Genomic DNA, 19,711 nt, shown 5'->3' on the forward strand with positions numbered 1-19,711 from the left:
CAGAATTACATGACTAGGAAGGACAGACAAAGGTCAAGCTGACTGACTGTGAAGGATGCCTCAAGAAACTGAGCCACCCAGAAAACCATGAGGTACTTCCAGGTAGCTAGCCAGAACCCTAGGTCCGGGACTTGTAGAGAATCATTCCAAGATGGCGAATGTGGCAAGTCCACTCTTAGTACTGCCCTTGACCCAGAGCAGCCAGTAACAATCTAGAGGGACACCAATGTTTTCTCCCTTCTCAGGCCTTGAGGTAGTGCTCATTTGCCACCACACAGAGAAAGCCTATAATGCTGAGCTTGCTACCCTTAACTCTTTTGAAAGCTTGTGCAAAAAGGCAGTAACGTGGTCCCCCTATTTGATAGAAATAGTATCTGAAGCCCCGGTGCACCAGTGGCAGCTGACAGGGGCAGCCATGGATACTGCTCCCTAAGCAGTCCCAAGGACTCATCCTGAAGGCCTCACAGAGACCACGTGAGAACCTGTCCCTGGTGGGCAGTGGAAGTGGCTGGCACTGTAGGTAGTGTGATGACAAGACACTGGCCAATAGAATGAGGAGGGTGCACTCCACTGCTAATCGCTAATCGACCAGATATTAATTTTGTAAATTCAAAATAACAATGACCAAATAGCAACTCACAAAAAAAATCACTATTTGTCAATCCCTATTACTAAGCTTTGTACATCTAACCCCATGTTCTTCGTTGGCACTACACAAATAAACTCGCTGACAATCCTTTTTAACTTAAGCAACACTAAAAATTAAAAGAACACCTTATAAAAACATTTCTGTAAGAGTTTATGGACTCTGGAGGACATCTTTGTTTTTGTGAGATTTGTGGATTCGGAATTACTTTGTCTCTGTTAACGATAGAGAGGTCTAGCACCTACTCGAAAAGCCTTTTGAGTGTGTTGTATGTCATTTCGGATACAAATCAATAGATTTAGCAACAAGGTATAACACCCAGGGGGTTAAAATTCTAATATTCGTGCACAACAATATATTCCAGCGCAGTGAAGCCATCATATTTCATTTGAGGCTTCTCATAAGTTCATTCAACAGTTTTAAGTCCCCTACTTTGATATGTATGAATCATGACTTCAAGGAATGCTGTTTAACAGGTTAAACTCGTATAAGAGATCCACACTCATTATTACAAACAATGGGTTAAATCAATAGTCGTGGTGACCTACCAGTGGTCGGGAATCCCAAAGACGTTGCTGAAGAAGGACTGGTTGTTTTCACTGGGCTGGTGATAGTAAAAGGAATGGTCATGGTTGAGTTAGTAGCTGTGTGTGCCATAGTACTTGTAGTTCTCAGGAGTGGCGTGGTAGAGGTGATTGTGAATGGGGGGACAGTAAATATGGTGCTGGTTGAGTAAGGGGTGCTTGTGGGAGCAGCAATACTTAATGTGGATATACTGGTTGCCGGAGGTGTGGTGCTTGACTGAATGATACTTGCAGTAGGTGAAACGGTTGTGTAATGAGTAGCAGTTGTGGCATTTGTGTCCAGTGTGATACTTGTGGAGTTTGTAGCCAGAGTGGTTGGGTAAGTTGGGGTACTAGCAGTAGATGTGTCATGAACAGAATCAGACGTGGTTGTGTGTAACATGGTTGTGGGTCTGTAAGAAGGTGTAATTGTAAAGGTTATGTAAGGAGTGGTCATTTTGTGAGTTGTGACCTTGATGGTGGATGTTTGGAAACTGTTTTTTGTGCTTGTTGTGTCAGGGACCACACCTGTAGAAAATGTATTATTTGTGTGAAGACTAGCAGTGGTGATTGTTAATGTAATGCGACTTGTGGTAATTGTATCAGGAGACGAACCTGTGGTGACTGCGTCAGAAGTGATGTTTGTGATGGCTGTTTCTGGAGACCCACTTGTGATGTTTGAGCCAGGATTGCCACTTGTGACAATTGTGCTATTTGTGGCACTAGTGATGATTGTGATAAGCATGGTAGTTGTGTCTGGAGTGGTGCTTGTGGAGGTTGTTCGAAGAGCACCACTTGTGATGTTTGAGCCAGGATTGCCACTTGTGACAATTGTGCTATTTGTGGCACTAGTGATGATTGTTTTAGGCATGGTAGTTGTGTCTGGATTGGTGCTTTTGGAGGTCGTTCGAAGAGCACCACTTGTGATGTTTGAGCCAGGATTGCCACTTGTGACAATTGTGCTATTTGTGGCACTAGTGATGATTGCTGTAGGCATGGTAGTTATGTCTGGAGTGGTGCTTGTGGTGGTTGTTCGAAGAGCACCACTTGTGATGTTTGAGCCAGGATTGCCACTTGTGACAAGTGTACTTTTTGTGGCACTAGTATTGATTGTTTTAGGCATGGACGTTGCGTCTAAGGTGATGCTTGTGGTGGTTGTTCCAAGAGCACTACTTGTAATGATTGAGTCAGAAGTGGCAGTTGAAACAAAAGTGCCACTTGTGACACCTGTGTCTCTAGTGATCATTGAGTTAGGAGTGGCACTTGTGTTTGCTGTGTCAAGTGTGGTAATTGTCATTGTGTTAGTCATGTCATTTACAGTACTTGTGCCTGGAATGGTACTTTGGATGCTTGTGTCTGGAATAGAACTTGTAACAACTGTGCCAGATGTGAAATTTACTGTAACTTTGTCAGAAGTGGTGCTTGTAATGGTTATTTCTAATGTGCCACTTGTGATTATTGAAGTAGGAATGACACTCGTGACAACTGTGTCATTAAAAGCACTTGTTATGGTTACATCAGAAGGGGCAGTTGGGTCAGGAGTGGTGTGTGTGGTCACTGGTCTAAGAGAACTTGAGACAAATGTGCCATTAGGGACACTTGTGACAAAAGTGCTGTTGGTGAAAAATTTGTCACTAGTAGAACCTGTGGTGATTGAGTCAGGAATGACACTTGTGACCCCTGTGATATTAGCAGTGCCTGTGATGACTGCATTAGATGTGACAGTTGTGTCAGCAGTTTTGCGTGGGGTAGTTGTTCCTGGAGCACTACCTGTAATTAGCACGTCAGAAGTGGCATTTGAGACAAGAGTGCCACTTGTGACAATTGAGTCATTAGTATAAATTGTGACAATAGTGCTATTTGTGAAAATTGCGTCACTGGTAGAACCTGTGATGCTTGATCCAGGGATTCCGCTTGTGACAACTGTGTCGCTAATAGGTGTTGTGTTGGTTGCATCAGAAGTGGCATTTATGTCAGGAGCGGTGTGTGTGATGGTTGTTCCAAGAGTGCCACTTGTAATAAGTGAGTAAGAAGTGGCACTTGTGGCAAGAGTGCCATTAGTGACAATAGTGCCATTAGTGGAACTTGTGATGATTGTGCCCAGAGCAGCACTTGTGTTCACTGAATCAGGTGTAGTGCTTGTAGTGACTGCATCAGGAGTCACAGTTGATGTAATTGTGTCTGAAATTGTGCTTATAGTTGTTTGTAGAATGCCACTTGTGATGATTGAGCCAGGAGTGGCACTTATGGTAACTGAGTTAGTCCTGTCATGTTTGGTGGTTGTTTCTGGAGTGCCACCTGTGATGACTGAACCAGGGATTCCGCTTGTGACAACTGTGTGGCTAATAGGAGTTGTGTTGTTTGCATCAGAAGTGGCAGTTATGTCAGGAGCGGTGTGTGTGATGGTTGTTCCAAGAGTGCCACTTGTAATAAGTGAGTAAGAAGTGGCACTTGTGGCAAGAGTGCCATTAGTGCCATTAGTGGAACTTGTGATGATTGTGCCCAGAGCAGCACTTGTGTTTACTGAATCAGGTATAGTGCTTGTAGTGACTGCATCAGGAGTCACAGTTGATGTAATTGTGTCTGAAATTGTGCTTATAGTTGTTTGTAGAGTGCCACTTGTGATGATTGAGCCGGGAGTGGCACTTATGGTAATTGAGTTAGTCCTGTCATGTTTGGTGGTTGTTTCTGGAGTGCCACCTGCGATGACTGAACCAGGGATTCCGCTTGTGACAACTGTGTGGCTAATAGGAGTTGTGTTGGTTGCATCAGAAGTGGCAGTTATGTCGGGAGCGGTGTGTGTGATGGTTGTTCCAAGAGTGACACTTGTAAAAAGTGAGTAAGAAGTGGCACTTGTGGCAAGAGTGCCATTAGTGACAATAGTGCCATTAGTGGAACTTGTGATGATTGTGCCCAGAGCAGCACTTGTGTTCACTACATCAGGTGTAGTGATTGTAATGACTGTATCAGGAGTCACAGTTGATGTAATTTTGTCTGAAATTGTGCTTATAGTTGTTTGTAGAGTGCCACTTGTGATGATTGAGCCGGGAGTGGCACTTATGGTAATTGAGTTAGTGCTGTCATGTTTGGTGGTTGTTTCTGGAGTGCCACCTGTGATAACTGAACCAGGGATTCCGCTTGTGACAACTGTGTCGTTAATAGGAGTTGTGTTGGTTGCATCAGAAGTGGCATTTATGTCAGGAGCGGTGTGCATGATGGTTGTTCCAAGAGTGCCACTTGTAATAAGTGAGTAAGAAGTGGCACTTGTGGCAAGAGTGCCATTAGTGACAATAGTGCCATTAGTGGAACTTGTGATGATTGTGCCCAGAGCAGCACTTGTGTTCACTGCATCAGGTGTAGTGCTTGTAATGACTGCATCAGGAGTCACAGTTGATGTAATTGTGTCTGAAATTGTGCTTACAGTTGTTTGTAGAGTGCCACTTGTGATGATTGAGCCAGGAGTGGCACTTATGGTAATTGAGTTAGTCCTGTCATGTTTGGTGGTTGTTTCTGGAGTGCCACCTGTGATGACTGAACCAGGGATTACGCTTGTGACAACTGTGTCGCTAATAGGAGTTGTGTTGGTTGCATCAGAAGTGGCATTTATGTCAGGAGCGGTGTGTGTGATGGTTGTTCCAAGAGTGCCACTTGTAATAAGTGAGTAAGAAGTGGCACTTGTGGCTAGAGTGCCATTAGTGACAATAGTGCCATTAGTGGAACTTGTGATGATTGTGCCAAGACCAGCACTTGTGTTCACTGCATCAGGTGTAGTGCTTGTAATGACTGTACCAGGGGTCACAGTTGATGTGCTTGTGTCTGAAATTGTGCTTATAGCTGTTTGTAGAGTGCCACTTGTGATGATTGAGCCGGGAGTGGCACTTATGGTAATTGAGTTAGTCCTGTCATGTTTGGTGGTTGTTTCTGGAGTGCCACCTGCGATGACTGAACCAGGGATTCCGCTTGTGACAACTGTGTCGCTAATAGGAGTTGTGTTGGTTGCATCAGAAGTGGCATTTATGTCAGGAGCGGTGTGTGTGATGGTTGTTCCAAGAGTGCCACTTGTAATAAGTGAGTAAGAAGTGGCACTTGTGGCAAGAGTGCCATTAGTGGAACTTGTGATGATTGTGCCCAGAGCAGCACTTGTGTTCACTGCATCAGGTGTAGTGCTTGTAATGACTGTACCAGGAGTCACAGTTGATGTGCTTGTGTCTGAAATTGTGCTTATAGCTGTTTGTGGAGTGCCATTTGTGATGATTGAGCCGGGAGTGGCCCTTATGGTAATTGAGTTAGTCCTGTCATGTTTAGTGGTTGTTTCTGGAGTGCCACCTGTGATGACTGAACCAGGGATTCCGCTTGTGACAACTGTGTGGCTAATAGGAGTTGTGTTGGTTGCATCAGGAGTGGCATTTATGTCAGGAGCAGTGTGTGTGATGGTTGTTCCAAGAGTGCCATTTGTAATAAGTGAGTAAGAAGTGGCACTTGTGGCAAGAGTGCCATTAGTGACAATAGTGCCATTAGTGGAACTTGTGATGATTGTGCCCAGAGCAGCACTTGTGTTCACTAAATCAGGTGTAGTGCTTGTGATGACTATATCAGGAGTCACAGTTGATGTGATTGTATCTGAAATTGTGCTTATAGTTGTTTGTAGAGTGCCGCTTGTGATGACTGAGCCAGGAACGGCACTTGTGACTCCTGAGTCATTGATGGGACTTGTGTTGATTGCATCAGAAGTGGCAGTTGCATCTCGAGAGGTATGTGTGATAAGTGTGCCATTGGTGGAACTTGTGGTGATTGTGCCAAAAACAGCACTTGCATTCATCGCATCCTGTGTGGCTCTTGCGGTGACGGTGTTGGTCCTGTCGTTTACAGTAGATTTGCCTGTAGTGTGACGTGTGAGGCTTGTGTCTGGAATAGCACTTGTGACAAATCTACCTAAAGTGGTGACTAGGCCTGGCATGGGACCTGGGATGACTGTGCCAGGTGGGGCACTTGTGATTAATGTTTGAGAACTGTCACGTTTTTCAGGAGTGACACTTGTGGTGGTTGTATCAGGAGAGACACTGTTCATCACAGGACTATGAGAGGTGCTTGTGTTGGTTGTGTTAGGAAAACTACTTGTGGGGATTGAATCAGCAAAAACAACTTTGAGAATTCGCTGAGGAGGGGATATGTCATGTAAGACAGTTAAGGTGGCTGAGGGAGGAGAGGTCGTTGTGAAGAAGGCACTGCCTCTGCTGCTGTGGCCTGTGGGAAAAAACAAGCAGGAATCATTATTTTAGGGTAAAAAATATTAAATAACACACCTTTCTGCCTAAAGTGTATCACTTTCCAAATTTCGTGTTCCAACTGCTTGGGCTTTTCAATCATGCATCATAACAGACCAGCCACGTCACTTTGACATTCCACCCTCTTTCATTGCATGTCAACCCTCCATCATAGTGCATCAGTACACCACTAAAAAGGAGTAGGGTTTGATATTAACTATTCCAGCTTCCCCAAACATCCCAAAAAATCAGAAAAGGGTATAGTCCACCAGAAGAGAATTTTACTAATGATGTAAGCAATTCCACCACAGTCAGTGCCTTGGTTATATGGGGCACGGCAGGCGTTTTGGAACAAACACGTTCACCTACATATCACAGCATGCTTCATCCCTGGGCCCCGTCCACACTGGGAAGGTTTGGGTGGGCTCAACCATTTCTAGCGCCATTTGATTTAGAAATAAGGTGGGATGGGATCCAAAGAGAGGTGTGAGTTAAAATTATCTAGTAGAGCGATCCTGATTTAATTTCTTGGTGCGTCTCTGATAAGAATAAAAGCGATAATTAGTTCTATGCACAGGAATGCTAATTAGTCCAGCATTGTTTCAAGACGAGTCCACATCTTTCATCCAACCCTCTGGCCTCTTTGGGTCCGTGGATTTCTTCAGGACTGAAATCCCATTCCAAGAATACGTCCTAATACAGTGCCCGAAACAATCCCAGTGAAGTCACATTCAACAAACAAAATCACGTACAAGCAAACTCACTCTTATTATCAAAAATTCTGAAAGCAGGTAGGAGAGAAAGAAATTATTTATCGCTTGATAAATATAGCGCTCAGATTTAAAGCACAAGGGACTTTGGGCCATATGTACAAACAATTGTTCCCATAGACACAGAATGGGGAAAACCCTTTGCTACATCTGGCCCTCTGTGATTCCAACAATCTCCCTCGTAAAACACAAAAGTCTGAAGCATATATGTCACTTGGGAAAAAAATGTTATATATTTACTTACCCCTATTAAGTATATAAATTACCCCAAGGGTTGAGGGAGGAGGCAGACTTCAGTAATGAAAGCCTGGCATGGTAGAACAGGGTATCAGATTTGAGTTAGTCACACACTTCATGTGAACAATATTCATTGGAGTTCCAGACCGAGCCCTCTTTGATTTACTTTGTCAAGGAAGAGTTGCTGCTAATCAACCAAGCGTCCTCCTGCCCTTACATATTATCACTACACTAGGCAACTAAATTTTTAGGTCGAGCCGGCAAGTGATTATTGACCTGTTATAAGTATTCTGCAGGCTTTTAACCACACCCATCTCACACCCATCACTTTCACTCGTTGGTGGGCTTGCCTTTCAAAAATATTGGTAAATGCTTTACGTTTGTCCCACCTTGGGGCGGTTTTGTTATTGCCTTGCAGACTGACCCTGTTACATGGATCACTGCACAATTGCTGATATACTTCAGAGTGGGCAAACTATTTTTTTCTTTTGTCTCTCCCCTTAGTGCTCCATGAAGGCCATGGTGCTTGCAGCGCGAACAGCGCAGAACACCGCAAACTCCATCGTATGTATTGAAGAGCTGGTCACATTGTTCAAACTGTTACCTAATCATCGTCATTTCGTTTGGCGCTCCCCTTTACGCTCCATAGCTTTCACAAAAACTCTTGTAATTGATAACTGCTTTATGTAAAAAACACAGATATCCTTAAAGCAGCTCTCCCAACACAGCAGGAGAACAGATACTACACTATTCACTGCACTCTGTAAAGTTGCCCCATAATGCTTTGCAGGCCATTACTTTTAGAAAACATGGACCACCACCAAAATGTTCACAACAACATGCTTTTTCTGTCTACATCATCAAGTTAGTGGGGACCCAAAATAATAACCTTTCTAACCATTGTGTCTTTTCAACCTCTTTCATGGCTGGAGCTTTTGTTTTATAGCTGTGAGTAGTTTGTGTTTTAAGGGCCTGGTTTGTAATATCATTGTAGTAGAACTGTTAGCTCAGAAAATGTATAAGGCACTTTGGGCTAGATTTACAAGCAAGTGATGTATCAGATGCGATGTGCCACTTTTCTTGCACCCCCCCCCCTTACTGGCACCTTGTGACACCATGGTAGCACCGTACGGCGCACCATGGCGGATGTTAGGACAATAGCCTCATAATTTATGAGGCTATTGTGATACTTTGCAGGATTAGTGCAATAAATAATGGTGCTAATCCTGCAAATTAAAGGGAGGATCATTGAAAGTAATGGGCATGTCATTTTAATGCCAGCTCTGAGCAGGCGTTCAAAATAATGCTAAATGGTGCAGTGAAATCTTGTAGATTTCACAGCGCCATTTGTATGGGCCTCCCACCACCGGAACACGCCCTTGCACGCCCTTGCATACATTATGCCTGGCGCAGGAAGAATGTGGCAAAAGGGGTCGCAAAGTGGTGCAATGTAAGCATTGCACCACTTTGTAAATATGGAGAAGAGAATGGCCTCCTTAATGCCACATTAGCGTAAAAAATGACACTAGTGTGGCGCTAAGAGGCGTTGGGGCCTTGTACATCTGGCCCTATGTCCTCTAGGAACAAAATATATGTTTACAGTTCATTACTTTCTGCCATTTTATTTTCATGTGTTGTGGTCAACATATCAACATAGTACAACATTCGCGGCATAGAAACTTGACCCATAATGCTTTGCAGCATATTACTTTTACAAAACATTGTTTCTCAAATCTCAGCCTGTGGTGGTCCTAGGACACTGGGACCACCTTCAAAACATTCACCAGAACATGCTCTTTCTGTCTACATCATCTCTGGCTCCCCACACTATGTTAGTGGGGACCCCAAAATATGAACCCCTCCGACCATTCAGTGTCTTTTTGAGGTCTTTCATGGTTGGATCTTTGTTTTGCAGCTGGCAGTAATTTTGTTTTAAGGTCCTTGATTGTTATATCATTGTGGTAGGTCTGCTAATCTTCAAGATGTGTGATGCACTATGCCCTCTAGGAGCTAAATATATAGTTACAGTGCATTACTTTCTGCCATTCTCTTTTCATGTGCTTATGCCCTCTAGGGTCTCACTATATGGTTATATCACCATGGTTCTTACAACTGTTGTTTTTAATGTGGTGTCCTTTAGGGGCTGGTTTGAGCATTACAATCAACATACTACAATATTCGCAGGCACGAAAACTCACCCCATAATACTTTGCAGGGCATTACTTTTACAAAACGATGTTGCTCATAACTCAGCCTGTGGTGGTCCTAGGACAATGGGACTACCTTCAAAACGTTCACCACAATGTGCTCATTTCTGTCTACACCCTCTCTGGGGCCCAACACTTGTGGACCCCAAAATAATAACCCCTCCTACCATTCAGAGTCTTTTTAAGCACGTTCATGGTTTTAACATTTGTTTTACAGCTGGGAATCACTTGTGTTTTAAAGGCATTGTTTGTGATTTAATTGCAGTAGGACTGCTAGCCCTAAAAATGTGTAATGCGCTATGTCCTCTAGGGGCAAAACATATGGTTACAGTACATTACTTTCTGACATTTTCTTTTCATTTGGTAATGCCCTCTAGGGGCTGACTGTATGGGTACATGACCATGTTTCTTACAAATGCTATTTTCATTATGCTGCCCTCTAGGGGCTGTTCTGGGCATTACAGTCTACTGTCAAACGTTTATTTCTGATAAAGGTTTGTATCTCTCCTTATTGCAATTATGACCATGATTCAGGCCAGCTTAAAATCCTTATCACACTATGACTGCTTGAACACTTTTGATATGTTTGGGTGAGCCTTCAAGTTTATTTCTCTCATTTCTCCTCCATGGCTGTCTTGTATCTGTTTGTTTAGGAATTGTGTTAGCCAGCTGGCAACTCTGCAGGTAGAGGAAGAATGTAAATAGAAGTGCTTTAGTTATGTGCAGGGCCATAGGAATTATGTGGCAGGAAAAGACCAAATTATGAGGCAGGGTTGACCAATTTATGTGGCAAGAAAAGTCTAGTAATTAATTTACGACGCCAATAGCTCTAACTCAAGAAATTGCAAACCATGTTGCATTTCAAATGCTTGTTATCTGTCGGAAGGCGGACACCAAGAACGGCTGTCCGGTTACCATCTGAGTGTGCACAATCATTTATATAGCAGCAAGTGCTGTCAGCAAAGGACATAAGGACGTCTAACTGGTGCAATGTAGGCATGCACGTACATCATTGCTAATGTGTTAAGAGGATTTATGTGGATCTACGTCTTCCTTTTGTTGTGGAAGTGCACAAATTACGCACTTCTGCTGTCATTATAGTCTCTGATAAATATGATCAACCTATTTGTTGTCTAACCAATGCCTTTGTAATTGTGCTTACTAAAAGAAGAACTGATAACAAATTTGTTTTAATGCTTCAATCGCCCCCACCTAATGACACCATGTGTGCGCCATATTTATAATACGGCGCTCCATGGCGGTCGTTACGCCAAAAGTGTTACAATTTTTGACTCTATTGTGGCACTATGCTCCACTAGCATCAAAAATGTTACACTAGTGGAGCAAAGTGCAAGGAGGCCCACAGGTTAATATGGGTGGGTCATTTTAACGGCTGCTCTGAGCAGGTGTTAAAAATTATGCCAAAAATGGCTCAGTGAAATCTTGTAGATTTCACTGAGCCATTTTTGCAGGCCTCCTAACACCAGAATGCCCCTCTTGCCTGACGCATGCATAATGTGACGCAAGAGTCGCAAAGTGACACAATGCATGCATTGCACCACTTTGTAAAAATGGCGTGGCGAAAATTGCCTCCTTGAGCCACATTAGCATAAAAAAATTACGCTAGTGTGGCACAAGGAGGCGCTACGGCCTTGTAAATCTGGCCCCATGTGTTTGTAAATACAATAACATCATGTAGTCCTACTTCGAGGAGTAAAGCAACTCCTCCACTATTCACAGCCTATCGTCATGTGAGATACTTGTGTAAAGTGCGTCAATGTCTAAATTAATCAGTAGTTCCTGTTATGTGTCAAAAACAGTGTTCTTCATTAACTATAAAACTACTTCTGTGTCTTTGACACAGGAAGGTATCTTTTGTACCATAGGTTGAAGGGAGTAGTCACAAAATTTTGAAAGTGCTAGTAATGCCCCTGGTGACGGTAGTGTAGGTTTATGGATTAATGATAAAGTTTAAAACATGGAATCTTTCGGTCTATTACTGCCAAAAAACGACTTCATGTTTTATTATCGATTTTCCTATTTCAACTTCCACAGTTTTATTATTCATAAGTTCCTTTAGTGTATCTGTTTTGCAATTTCTACAGTCTCCAAAGAGACGTAGACACTCTTCCCAATAGCTCTCAGTCTTTTGTACAATGATAGGCCGCCTTTGTCAGCTAGTTCTATATTAACATCTGTGTTGGTTCGTAGCCCTTTTAATGCTAACCTTAAGTATGTCAGTGATGGAGTCTACTTCGTCACCACTGTTGACCAGTTTAGAGAGGGCAGTTGAATGGTCAGTTTTCAAAGCCTATCACCGCCAGGTAAAACATGGGGATAACGGCCAATTATCCCCACATCATGGAAGAAACCTCCCATGTTGTGGGGGTCATTAGTTTTTGTATTTTTTTAAAACCTGCTTTGAGTTTAATAAAAAAAATTACAGGAACATTAAAAGTTTGACAGACAGGGCTGCTGTGTTAACAAAGTTGTCCACAGAATGTTTAATATAGTGACAGGACACTCCATGACAGTGGTCCTACCAATGTGAAGAGAAGTTTGCTGGACCAGAGATAACTTTGGCGGGTGGAAGATCCTTGGTATGCTGGGAGTGAAGTACTCTGCCTCCTGATGGTTTATCTTCTGCGTGCCAAACTCTAAATCAGGTCCATAATGTTCCAACATCAAGTCTGTCTATTTTTTCATGGTTTTCCACATCATGTCATGGTATTGTATGCTAATGGTATACCAAGCTGACAGACAATCAAGGCCTTCCTACACTATTAAAGCATTTCTACAGTGTGAAATGAAGTATAATTCTGTATCATGGCCTTTCTATTTTAAATAATGGATCACTAAGTATGTCATCATATATAAATTCTTTTCTATGGATTTTCAACCCTGTAATATGCCACACCAACTATCTTTTATGGAGTTTCAACTAAGCCAGTTTCATAAGCACAGTTTTGCTTAATTCCTGGAATTTCACGCTATGAATGCTACGTGGAATTCACAATATGACACCATTATGCCTGGTTGCATAATTAAAGATAATCCAGGCAAAAATCCTATTCCTTGAGCACTTGTGTTTTATCATTATTGTTTTTTTATATGAAATGCATCCTTGCATGCAAAATGGATGTCACAACCCAGTTTGCACTAAAATATAGGGTTAAATGCTGGATTCCCAGTTTACAGAATAGTTGGTCTTCTCCCTGTCTGTAGAGTGATCCTCAGACTTTTTTTGCATTCACCATCCAGATTTCTGACCCGTGACCCTTAGGACTCTGCGCACTTTACTACTGCTAACCAGTGCTAAAGTTCATATGCTCTCTCCTTTACGCATGGTAGAATTGGCTTTTACCCAATTGGCATATTTATTTTACTTGTAAGTCCCTATTAAATTACATTAATTTAATATGGACATATGGCCACAGCTTGTAAATTACATGCTACTAGTGGGACTGGCTAAATAAAGCTTTTAAAACACGCATGAAAAAAGGAATGAAGTAAAGCCAAGAAAGGTTGTTAGTACCCACTGATAACGAATACCAAGTGGATTATAAAAGTTGCCCTCACCCACTTAATAGTGGCATTCTTCATCATAGACTATGCTACAACACTCTGGGGCAGACCAACACTCAGATTGGAGCAAGAATATGTTTGTTAGGGTCACTACCCTTTCTGGTCAAGGGATCCACTATGCAGAATAAATTAAGACTGTCTAAGGGGGTGCCCACTCTAGTTTTATTTTAGCCCACCCCTTGGCAGGGTTAAAAATTATTTCAGTCGGGATTCGTTATCAGTGGGTACTAACAACCCTTCTTGATTTTACCTCTTTCCTTTTTTTGTGTGTGTTTTTGATTCTGGTCAAGAGGACAAGGGAAGAATTACACCTCTCGCCCCTCCTATGTGAGGATAAATAAAGCTTTTGCCAGACCTAGGGTAGGGCCTGAACAGACCAGAGGGCAGGACACAGTGTATTTAAAATGTAGGACATGTACATCTAAGTTTTATATGTCCTGGTGGAAAAAAACTCCTAAATTCATTTTTCACTACTGCAAGGCCTACCTCTCCCATAGACTAACACCGGAGTTATGTAATTACATTTAATAGTTTGCAACTTTGAATTGAGAACAGGTAGACAAGTCAAGTTTGGTGTCAGAAGAATAGTAATTAAAAGCCCCATGTTAGAAATTGGATTTCCAGTTGGCAGAGGTATACACCCTGTCCAAGAAGGAACCACAATCCTTGTCAGGCTAAGTCTCAAACACGCCCTAAATTAACCTGTGCTCACACCCGGTAGTTTAGCACAGAGCAGTCAGGCTTAGCTTAGGAAGTAATGTGTAAAGTATTTGTGCAACACTTTAAACAGTAATACAGTGAAAATACCACACAAAAAGATACCACACCTGGTTAGAAAAATAAAGCTTAATTTAATTAACAAGATAAGACCAAAATGCCAAAAATCCAATAAGTAGATTTCTGAATTACAAAGAATTTTTCTTTTTTAAAGAATAAACTAAAATATAGTGCTTAAAAGCATATCTGGTGGAGCTAAGCCAGGTTAAATCCAAAAGTTCAGGCCGACCACAATGCAGTATGGGTCAGATACAGGGACCAGCCCGGGCCCACTGCAAAGTACCGTGCTTGGATCGATGTTAAGGGAACTGTGAGGAGCAGAGGAGGCAATGCATAGTTGTCAATGCTTAGGTTGAAGGTGATGTATCAGCCCGAGCTGCGCAAAGTCAGATACATCGGAAATGGAGGCAAGGCACTGCGCCATTGGTGATGCGATGAGCTCGATCCTTACAGCAGGAGTGATGCATCGGCATCGATAGAGATATGCCGGTTCTGAGCAGCGCAATGGCTTGGTGCGTGGATTCTCGCTGGAACATCACTTTATACCACTTTCAAGGGCCCAGGACTGGATTGACACCTCTTGGCAGGGCAAGACTCACAAATGGAAGAATCTAGGTGCTCTTGCAGGTGAGTTGGAAGTCTTTTATATCCCAGAGACTTCAATCAAGAGGCAAGCCAGCAAGCCCTTGAAATCTCTCTGGTTCTGGGTTCAAGTGATGTGGATCCAGTCCTTCTCACCAAGGCAAGGAGGGCAGCAGGCAGCAGTTCAGCACAGAAAAAAAGGAGTTCTTCCAGAGCATTAGTCCAGCAGAGTGGCAATCCTTCAGCAGCACAGCATTCCTTCTTCCAGGCAGAGTAGCCAAAGCCCCAGAAGTGCACTGAGTTGGTAGGGTCAGAAGTCCAGTTCTTATACCCAGTAGTGCCTTTGCAGTGTGGGAGACTTCCTCCCATCCTGCCCAGGATGGCCCAAAAGCATGTGCATGGCCCATCAAGTCACACCTAAGCTCCCTTTGTGTGTGATTGTCTAGAGGGAATGCACAAAGCCCAGCTGTCACCCATCCATGACATATATCGGAGACAGGCTACAGGCACACAGGGCTAAGGGCGGGAAAATGCCAACAGGGCAACTCAATATTCCCCAAAGGAACTGGGTACTATAATGTAAAAGGTAAATGTGTCCCTGGAGGAATTATTTGTATTTCAATTAATAATCTTTTATAATGGCCAACATAAAGATCGAGCAACAAACCATCAAAAAATTGTACACATAGTAAGTTGACAGAGTATTGTTATAAACAAAATACATTACTTTTATATATACCAAGATACATTAATATTAAATCATAGATTTTTGAGACAAACAATCAAAATATACGGTAGCATTTCTATAAAACCGCACTAGCAAGCACCCCCATAATCCCTATATCGATACAATCCAGGGAGCAGAAGAAGTACCCCATACTCCTGATCATACAGGTAGAAAACTACACAGTCCTAAACGCTTTTCATCTTTGTATTTCGAACGTTCAAAAAGGACTGAGACAACATATATAAAAGTTCTGTCAGAAAAGACACACTGTCGACGTTTCGGTCTCTCTTGACCAAATGGTCCACAAGACCATCTTCAGGACTCCAAAAAGATATGTGCATCGCTTGCCTACAATCCACCTGTGAACACCACAAAAGTGTCCCCATGTGCAGTATCTGCACCCAAATGAAAAAAACACGAAAATCGCCAAGGTGCACTGCTCCAGTGATGTCTGAACAACCATGCAAAACTAATCACCAATCTCGCAACATACCTTGTAAGAAATCAATCTCAGTATCAGGCTGAAGGCTACCATATATATCTGGTCATCACTCTAAATAGAGAAGACAAAAATCACCAAATGGTGCCTCTTATTTAACACTATTACACCAAGTAGACCATCAGTTGCACTCCCTGCAGTTACAAATCTATTCTCTTACCAGACAAACATGTTTCAACAGGCCAAACACCTAATAAAAAGATCACAATTAGTAAATCATAAAACATGGACAACACTTACCTTGTATTTCAGACCCCTCCCCTCTTGTCAAAAGGTAGGAGCCACTGCACACTAACTTTGACTCCACACCCATGAAGGAATCAGCGTTACCCCATTCCAAATGCCAAGCGAGTGATTAAATACACCATGTGCGAAACGCTGAGACGCTTCCACTAAATCATATGTCTGTCCCCAAACAATGGAGGAGCCATCTTAAGTCAACTAAAAAGTCTGCAACATATAGAGTGTCCTATGGTGAAATTCCTTCTGCCACTTATAGATCGTCCCAAGATGGAAATCCTTCAACTTTCTAAAGTCAGGTTAATAAGAACTCACAGCTGTCCTAGATGTATAACATAAAAATAAATTAAACAAATGAAAGATGAATTATCGTGAACCCTCCATCCGCCAATACATATTGACATTCTAAGTAACATAAATCAAACAACAAAGGATTTGTTTTTCAGAGATATTAACTGAATATTAACTGAATCACTGTAAACTCCTTCACTGTATCAAGTCTCTACAAAAGATCAACCGAGACCAAACAAATCGAGTGCTAACATATCACAAGTATATCATGTGGTCTACTAACGACCACAGGTGCTGTATTGTAATGATCACATATGTAGCTCTCTCTTCAGTGTGAATAGTACAACCTGATAAAGAATGTACTACATATTATTCAGCAATCCAGCATAAACAAAATAACATCAAAACGTTTATTATAATGGAGCCAGTGTATGCCATTCGACCTGTTGGTTTAACCCTTTATTGACTGTGTTTGCTATCCAAATCCACCTCTTCTCTCTCATTGTGAGCAAGCAATTCACACTGTGACTGCATCTAGTACCTTTGACTACTTCAAATACAAACCATTTCATTGCATTTGGTGCATGTGCCATTGTCAAATACTGCTCAGCAAGTGGAGCATTCAACACTTTGCATCAAATACGTGGTTTGTGTTATATAATCTGTATTCTTACTTCCTGGGTAGTTTTACCAATGTAAAACACATCACAGGGCATTCAATGCAATATATCACATACTTAGAACCACAATTGGAATGGTGTTTCAAATTCAAGAATTCTTAGTTGAGAACACATGTTTTCACCACACTTATCATAGTGCATGCTGTACAATTGCCACAAGGATAACGTCCTGACACAAGACCTAAGCCTCTGTCAATATAAGTTCACACCAAACAATCTTTGAAGTTTTTTCCTCTCTTCAATGCAAACAACGGTCTTTCCCAGTGTATTGGGTGTATCCAACAAATGCCAGTTCTTAAGTATAATCTTTTTGATCTTATTAAATTCAGTACCAAAAGTTGTTACACAAGTTAATCTCATCTGGATCTGTAAAGAATCTCTATTGTAATACGGTGCCCATTTCAATAGTCAATTAACCAAGCTATCCGAGTAGCCTCTAGTTACTAATTTAGAGAGCAAAACCTTAGCCTCTGTGAAATAGTCATCCTTTCTGATAAAGTTGTGTTTAATCTGTAAAAACTGGCCAAAAGGGAGATTATCCCTTAAATTTCTCGGGTGTTAGGCTTGGTATACTGGCCTATATACAGGAGGCCTTAATCATTAGTAATTCTCAGATCTAGAAAATGTATTGAGTGGTTATTATGCTCCACAATCAACTGTAGATTGCTGTCTTGATTATTCAGCCACTCATGAAATTCCAGGAGCTGTTTAGTGGATCCATTTCAAATCAGAAAGACTTTGTCTATATATCAACAATTTTTTTAGATTATTGCCAACAGGATTAGTGTAATTGCAGATGACTCTCTCTTTAAATGCCACTACATAGAGATTAGTTACATATGGGTCGAAATTGCCCCCATCACCACACCTTTTGTATGAGCAGAAAATTCTCCATTGAATATAGAATAGCTTTGATCCAAAGCAATCCTGGCGCAATTCTTAATTAAATCTGTTGGTACGTTGTGGGTTCTAGCTCTCATATCTGAAGCTTGTTCAATAATTTCCAATGCTTCTGACTGCGGAAAGATGGTGTGAAGACTTTAGATGTCCATTGTCACAAGAATATCACAATGAACGTCAAACTCAAAACCCTCAATCTGTGTAATGACAGAAGCACTGTCTCTAGAGTAGGACTTTGTGAGAGGAACAAAAGGTTTTATGAAAAAGTCAACATATTCCACTAGGGGTTGCAAAATCGATTGGCACCCTGCCACAATAGGTCTTCTCAGTGGTTTTTTTTTATCATCCTTATGAATTTTAGAAAGTCTGTAAAAAGCAGGTGCAAACCTCTTTATTAAGATAGTCAAATTCTTTCTGATTTAACCATAAACCATGCATACCCACTGATGTCAGTGTAAATAATTCGGGCCTGATTTATGAAAAGTTTGTGCTGCCTGCAGGTCATTTTTTGACGTAAAAGAGGCTCAAATGTGCTAAATACAATTATATTTAGTACATTTGTGCCGCTTTTACGTTAAAAAAAATGACGTTAAGGCAGCGCAAACTTTTCATAAATCAGGCCCTTCCTTTCTAATAGATGGAGTAGGATCTTTAGGTAGTCTCAAATAGCGGAGTGGATTTAGCAACCGTCTCATTACTTCTGTATCACAGCCTGCTTCTTCCTGTACAATAAAACTGCCCTCTTTATCCACTGGTTTTATTATGATATCTTTTCGGTTCACTAATGTGGTCAATCCATCATTCTGAGTTTTAGAAATATTATATTTGCTGTGTCTTTTTTGTTTTAATACTTGCTCAACTTCAGTACGTACCACATTTTTGAATGTTATTAGCTCTTTAGGCATTCAAATAGCAGGTGGATAAAAGGTAGATGAACAGTGTAGGCTTTACTTTCAATGGACCCACTCGTGGGTGTGGTCACAAAAAAGTGTTGTAGTCTTAAGGTTCTGAAAAAGTTATGAAGCTCAACTTGAGTAACAAATGGATTATGGCCACAAGTTGGAATTAATGATAATTCCATACTCAATACTTCAATTTCTACAGAGCAAAGCTCATGAGATGATAAACTGAAAATAGTGACCACTTCCAAATTGCAGTGGGTCATCTGAGAATCTACCACTTGTAATACTGGTTCCGTGTCCATTGGAATCTGGGAGTGTACTGATTCCTATACCACCCTCGTCTGGAATGTCCTACTTGCAGCTTCAATTAATATTATCTTCTAATGGTCAACATAAAGATCCAGCAACAAACCATCAAAAAATTGTACACACAGTAAGTTAATAGTGTACTGCTGTAAGCAAAATGAATGTATTTTATATGTACCAAGATACATCAATATTACATCATAGATTCTTTAGACAAACAATCAAAATATACAGTAGCATATCTATAAAATCACACTAGCACCTATGAAATGGGTAGGCCTCACAATAGTGAACAACTAATTTGGGAGTTTGTCACTATCAGGGCTTGTAAAACCAAAAAGTACATGTCCAGGGCCCTTCCCTATGAGCTACCTAGTGCCTACCTTCGGGGTTACTTATACATAAAAAGAGCGGAGGTTAAGGCTTGGCAAGGGGTTTCACATGTCAAGTCGACATAGCAGTGTAACACTGCATTCAGGCTGCAATGGCAGGCCTGGGACATGCTTTAAAGTGCTACTTAAGTGGTGGCACAAGC

The 19,711-nt window shown here is 41.6% G+C and overlaps 1 protein-coding gene across 1 annotated transcript in view; it reads right to left on the minus strand.

Moving 5' to 3' along the window:
• The window catches only part of LOC138246291 (uncharacterized), a 179,028-nt gene that overhangs the window by 55,773 nt on the left and 103,544 nt on the right, over positions 1-19,711 (minus strand). The window contains exon 3 of the mRNA XM_069200755.1: positions 1,195-6,453. Within this exon, the coding sequence (XP_069056856.1) occupies positions 1,195-6,453 (5,259 nt within the window). The remainder of the gene's footprint in view (positions 1-1,194; positions 6,454-19,711) is intronic.

This window comes from Pleurodeles waltl, chromosome 7 (assembly GCF_031143425.1).
Source record: "Pleurodeles waltl isolate 20211129_DDA chromosome 7, aPleWal1.hap1.20221129, whole genome shotgun sequence".
Classification (NCBI taxonomy): Eukaryota; Metazoa; Chordata; class Amphibia; order Caudata; family Salamandridae; genus Pleurodeles; species Pleurodeles waltl.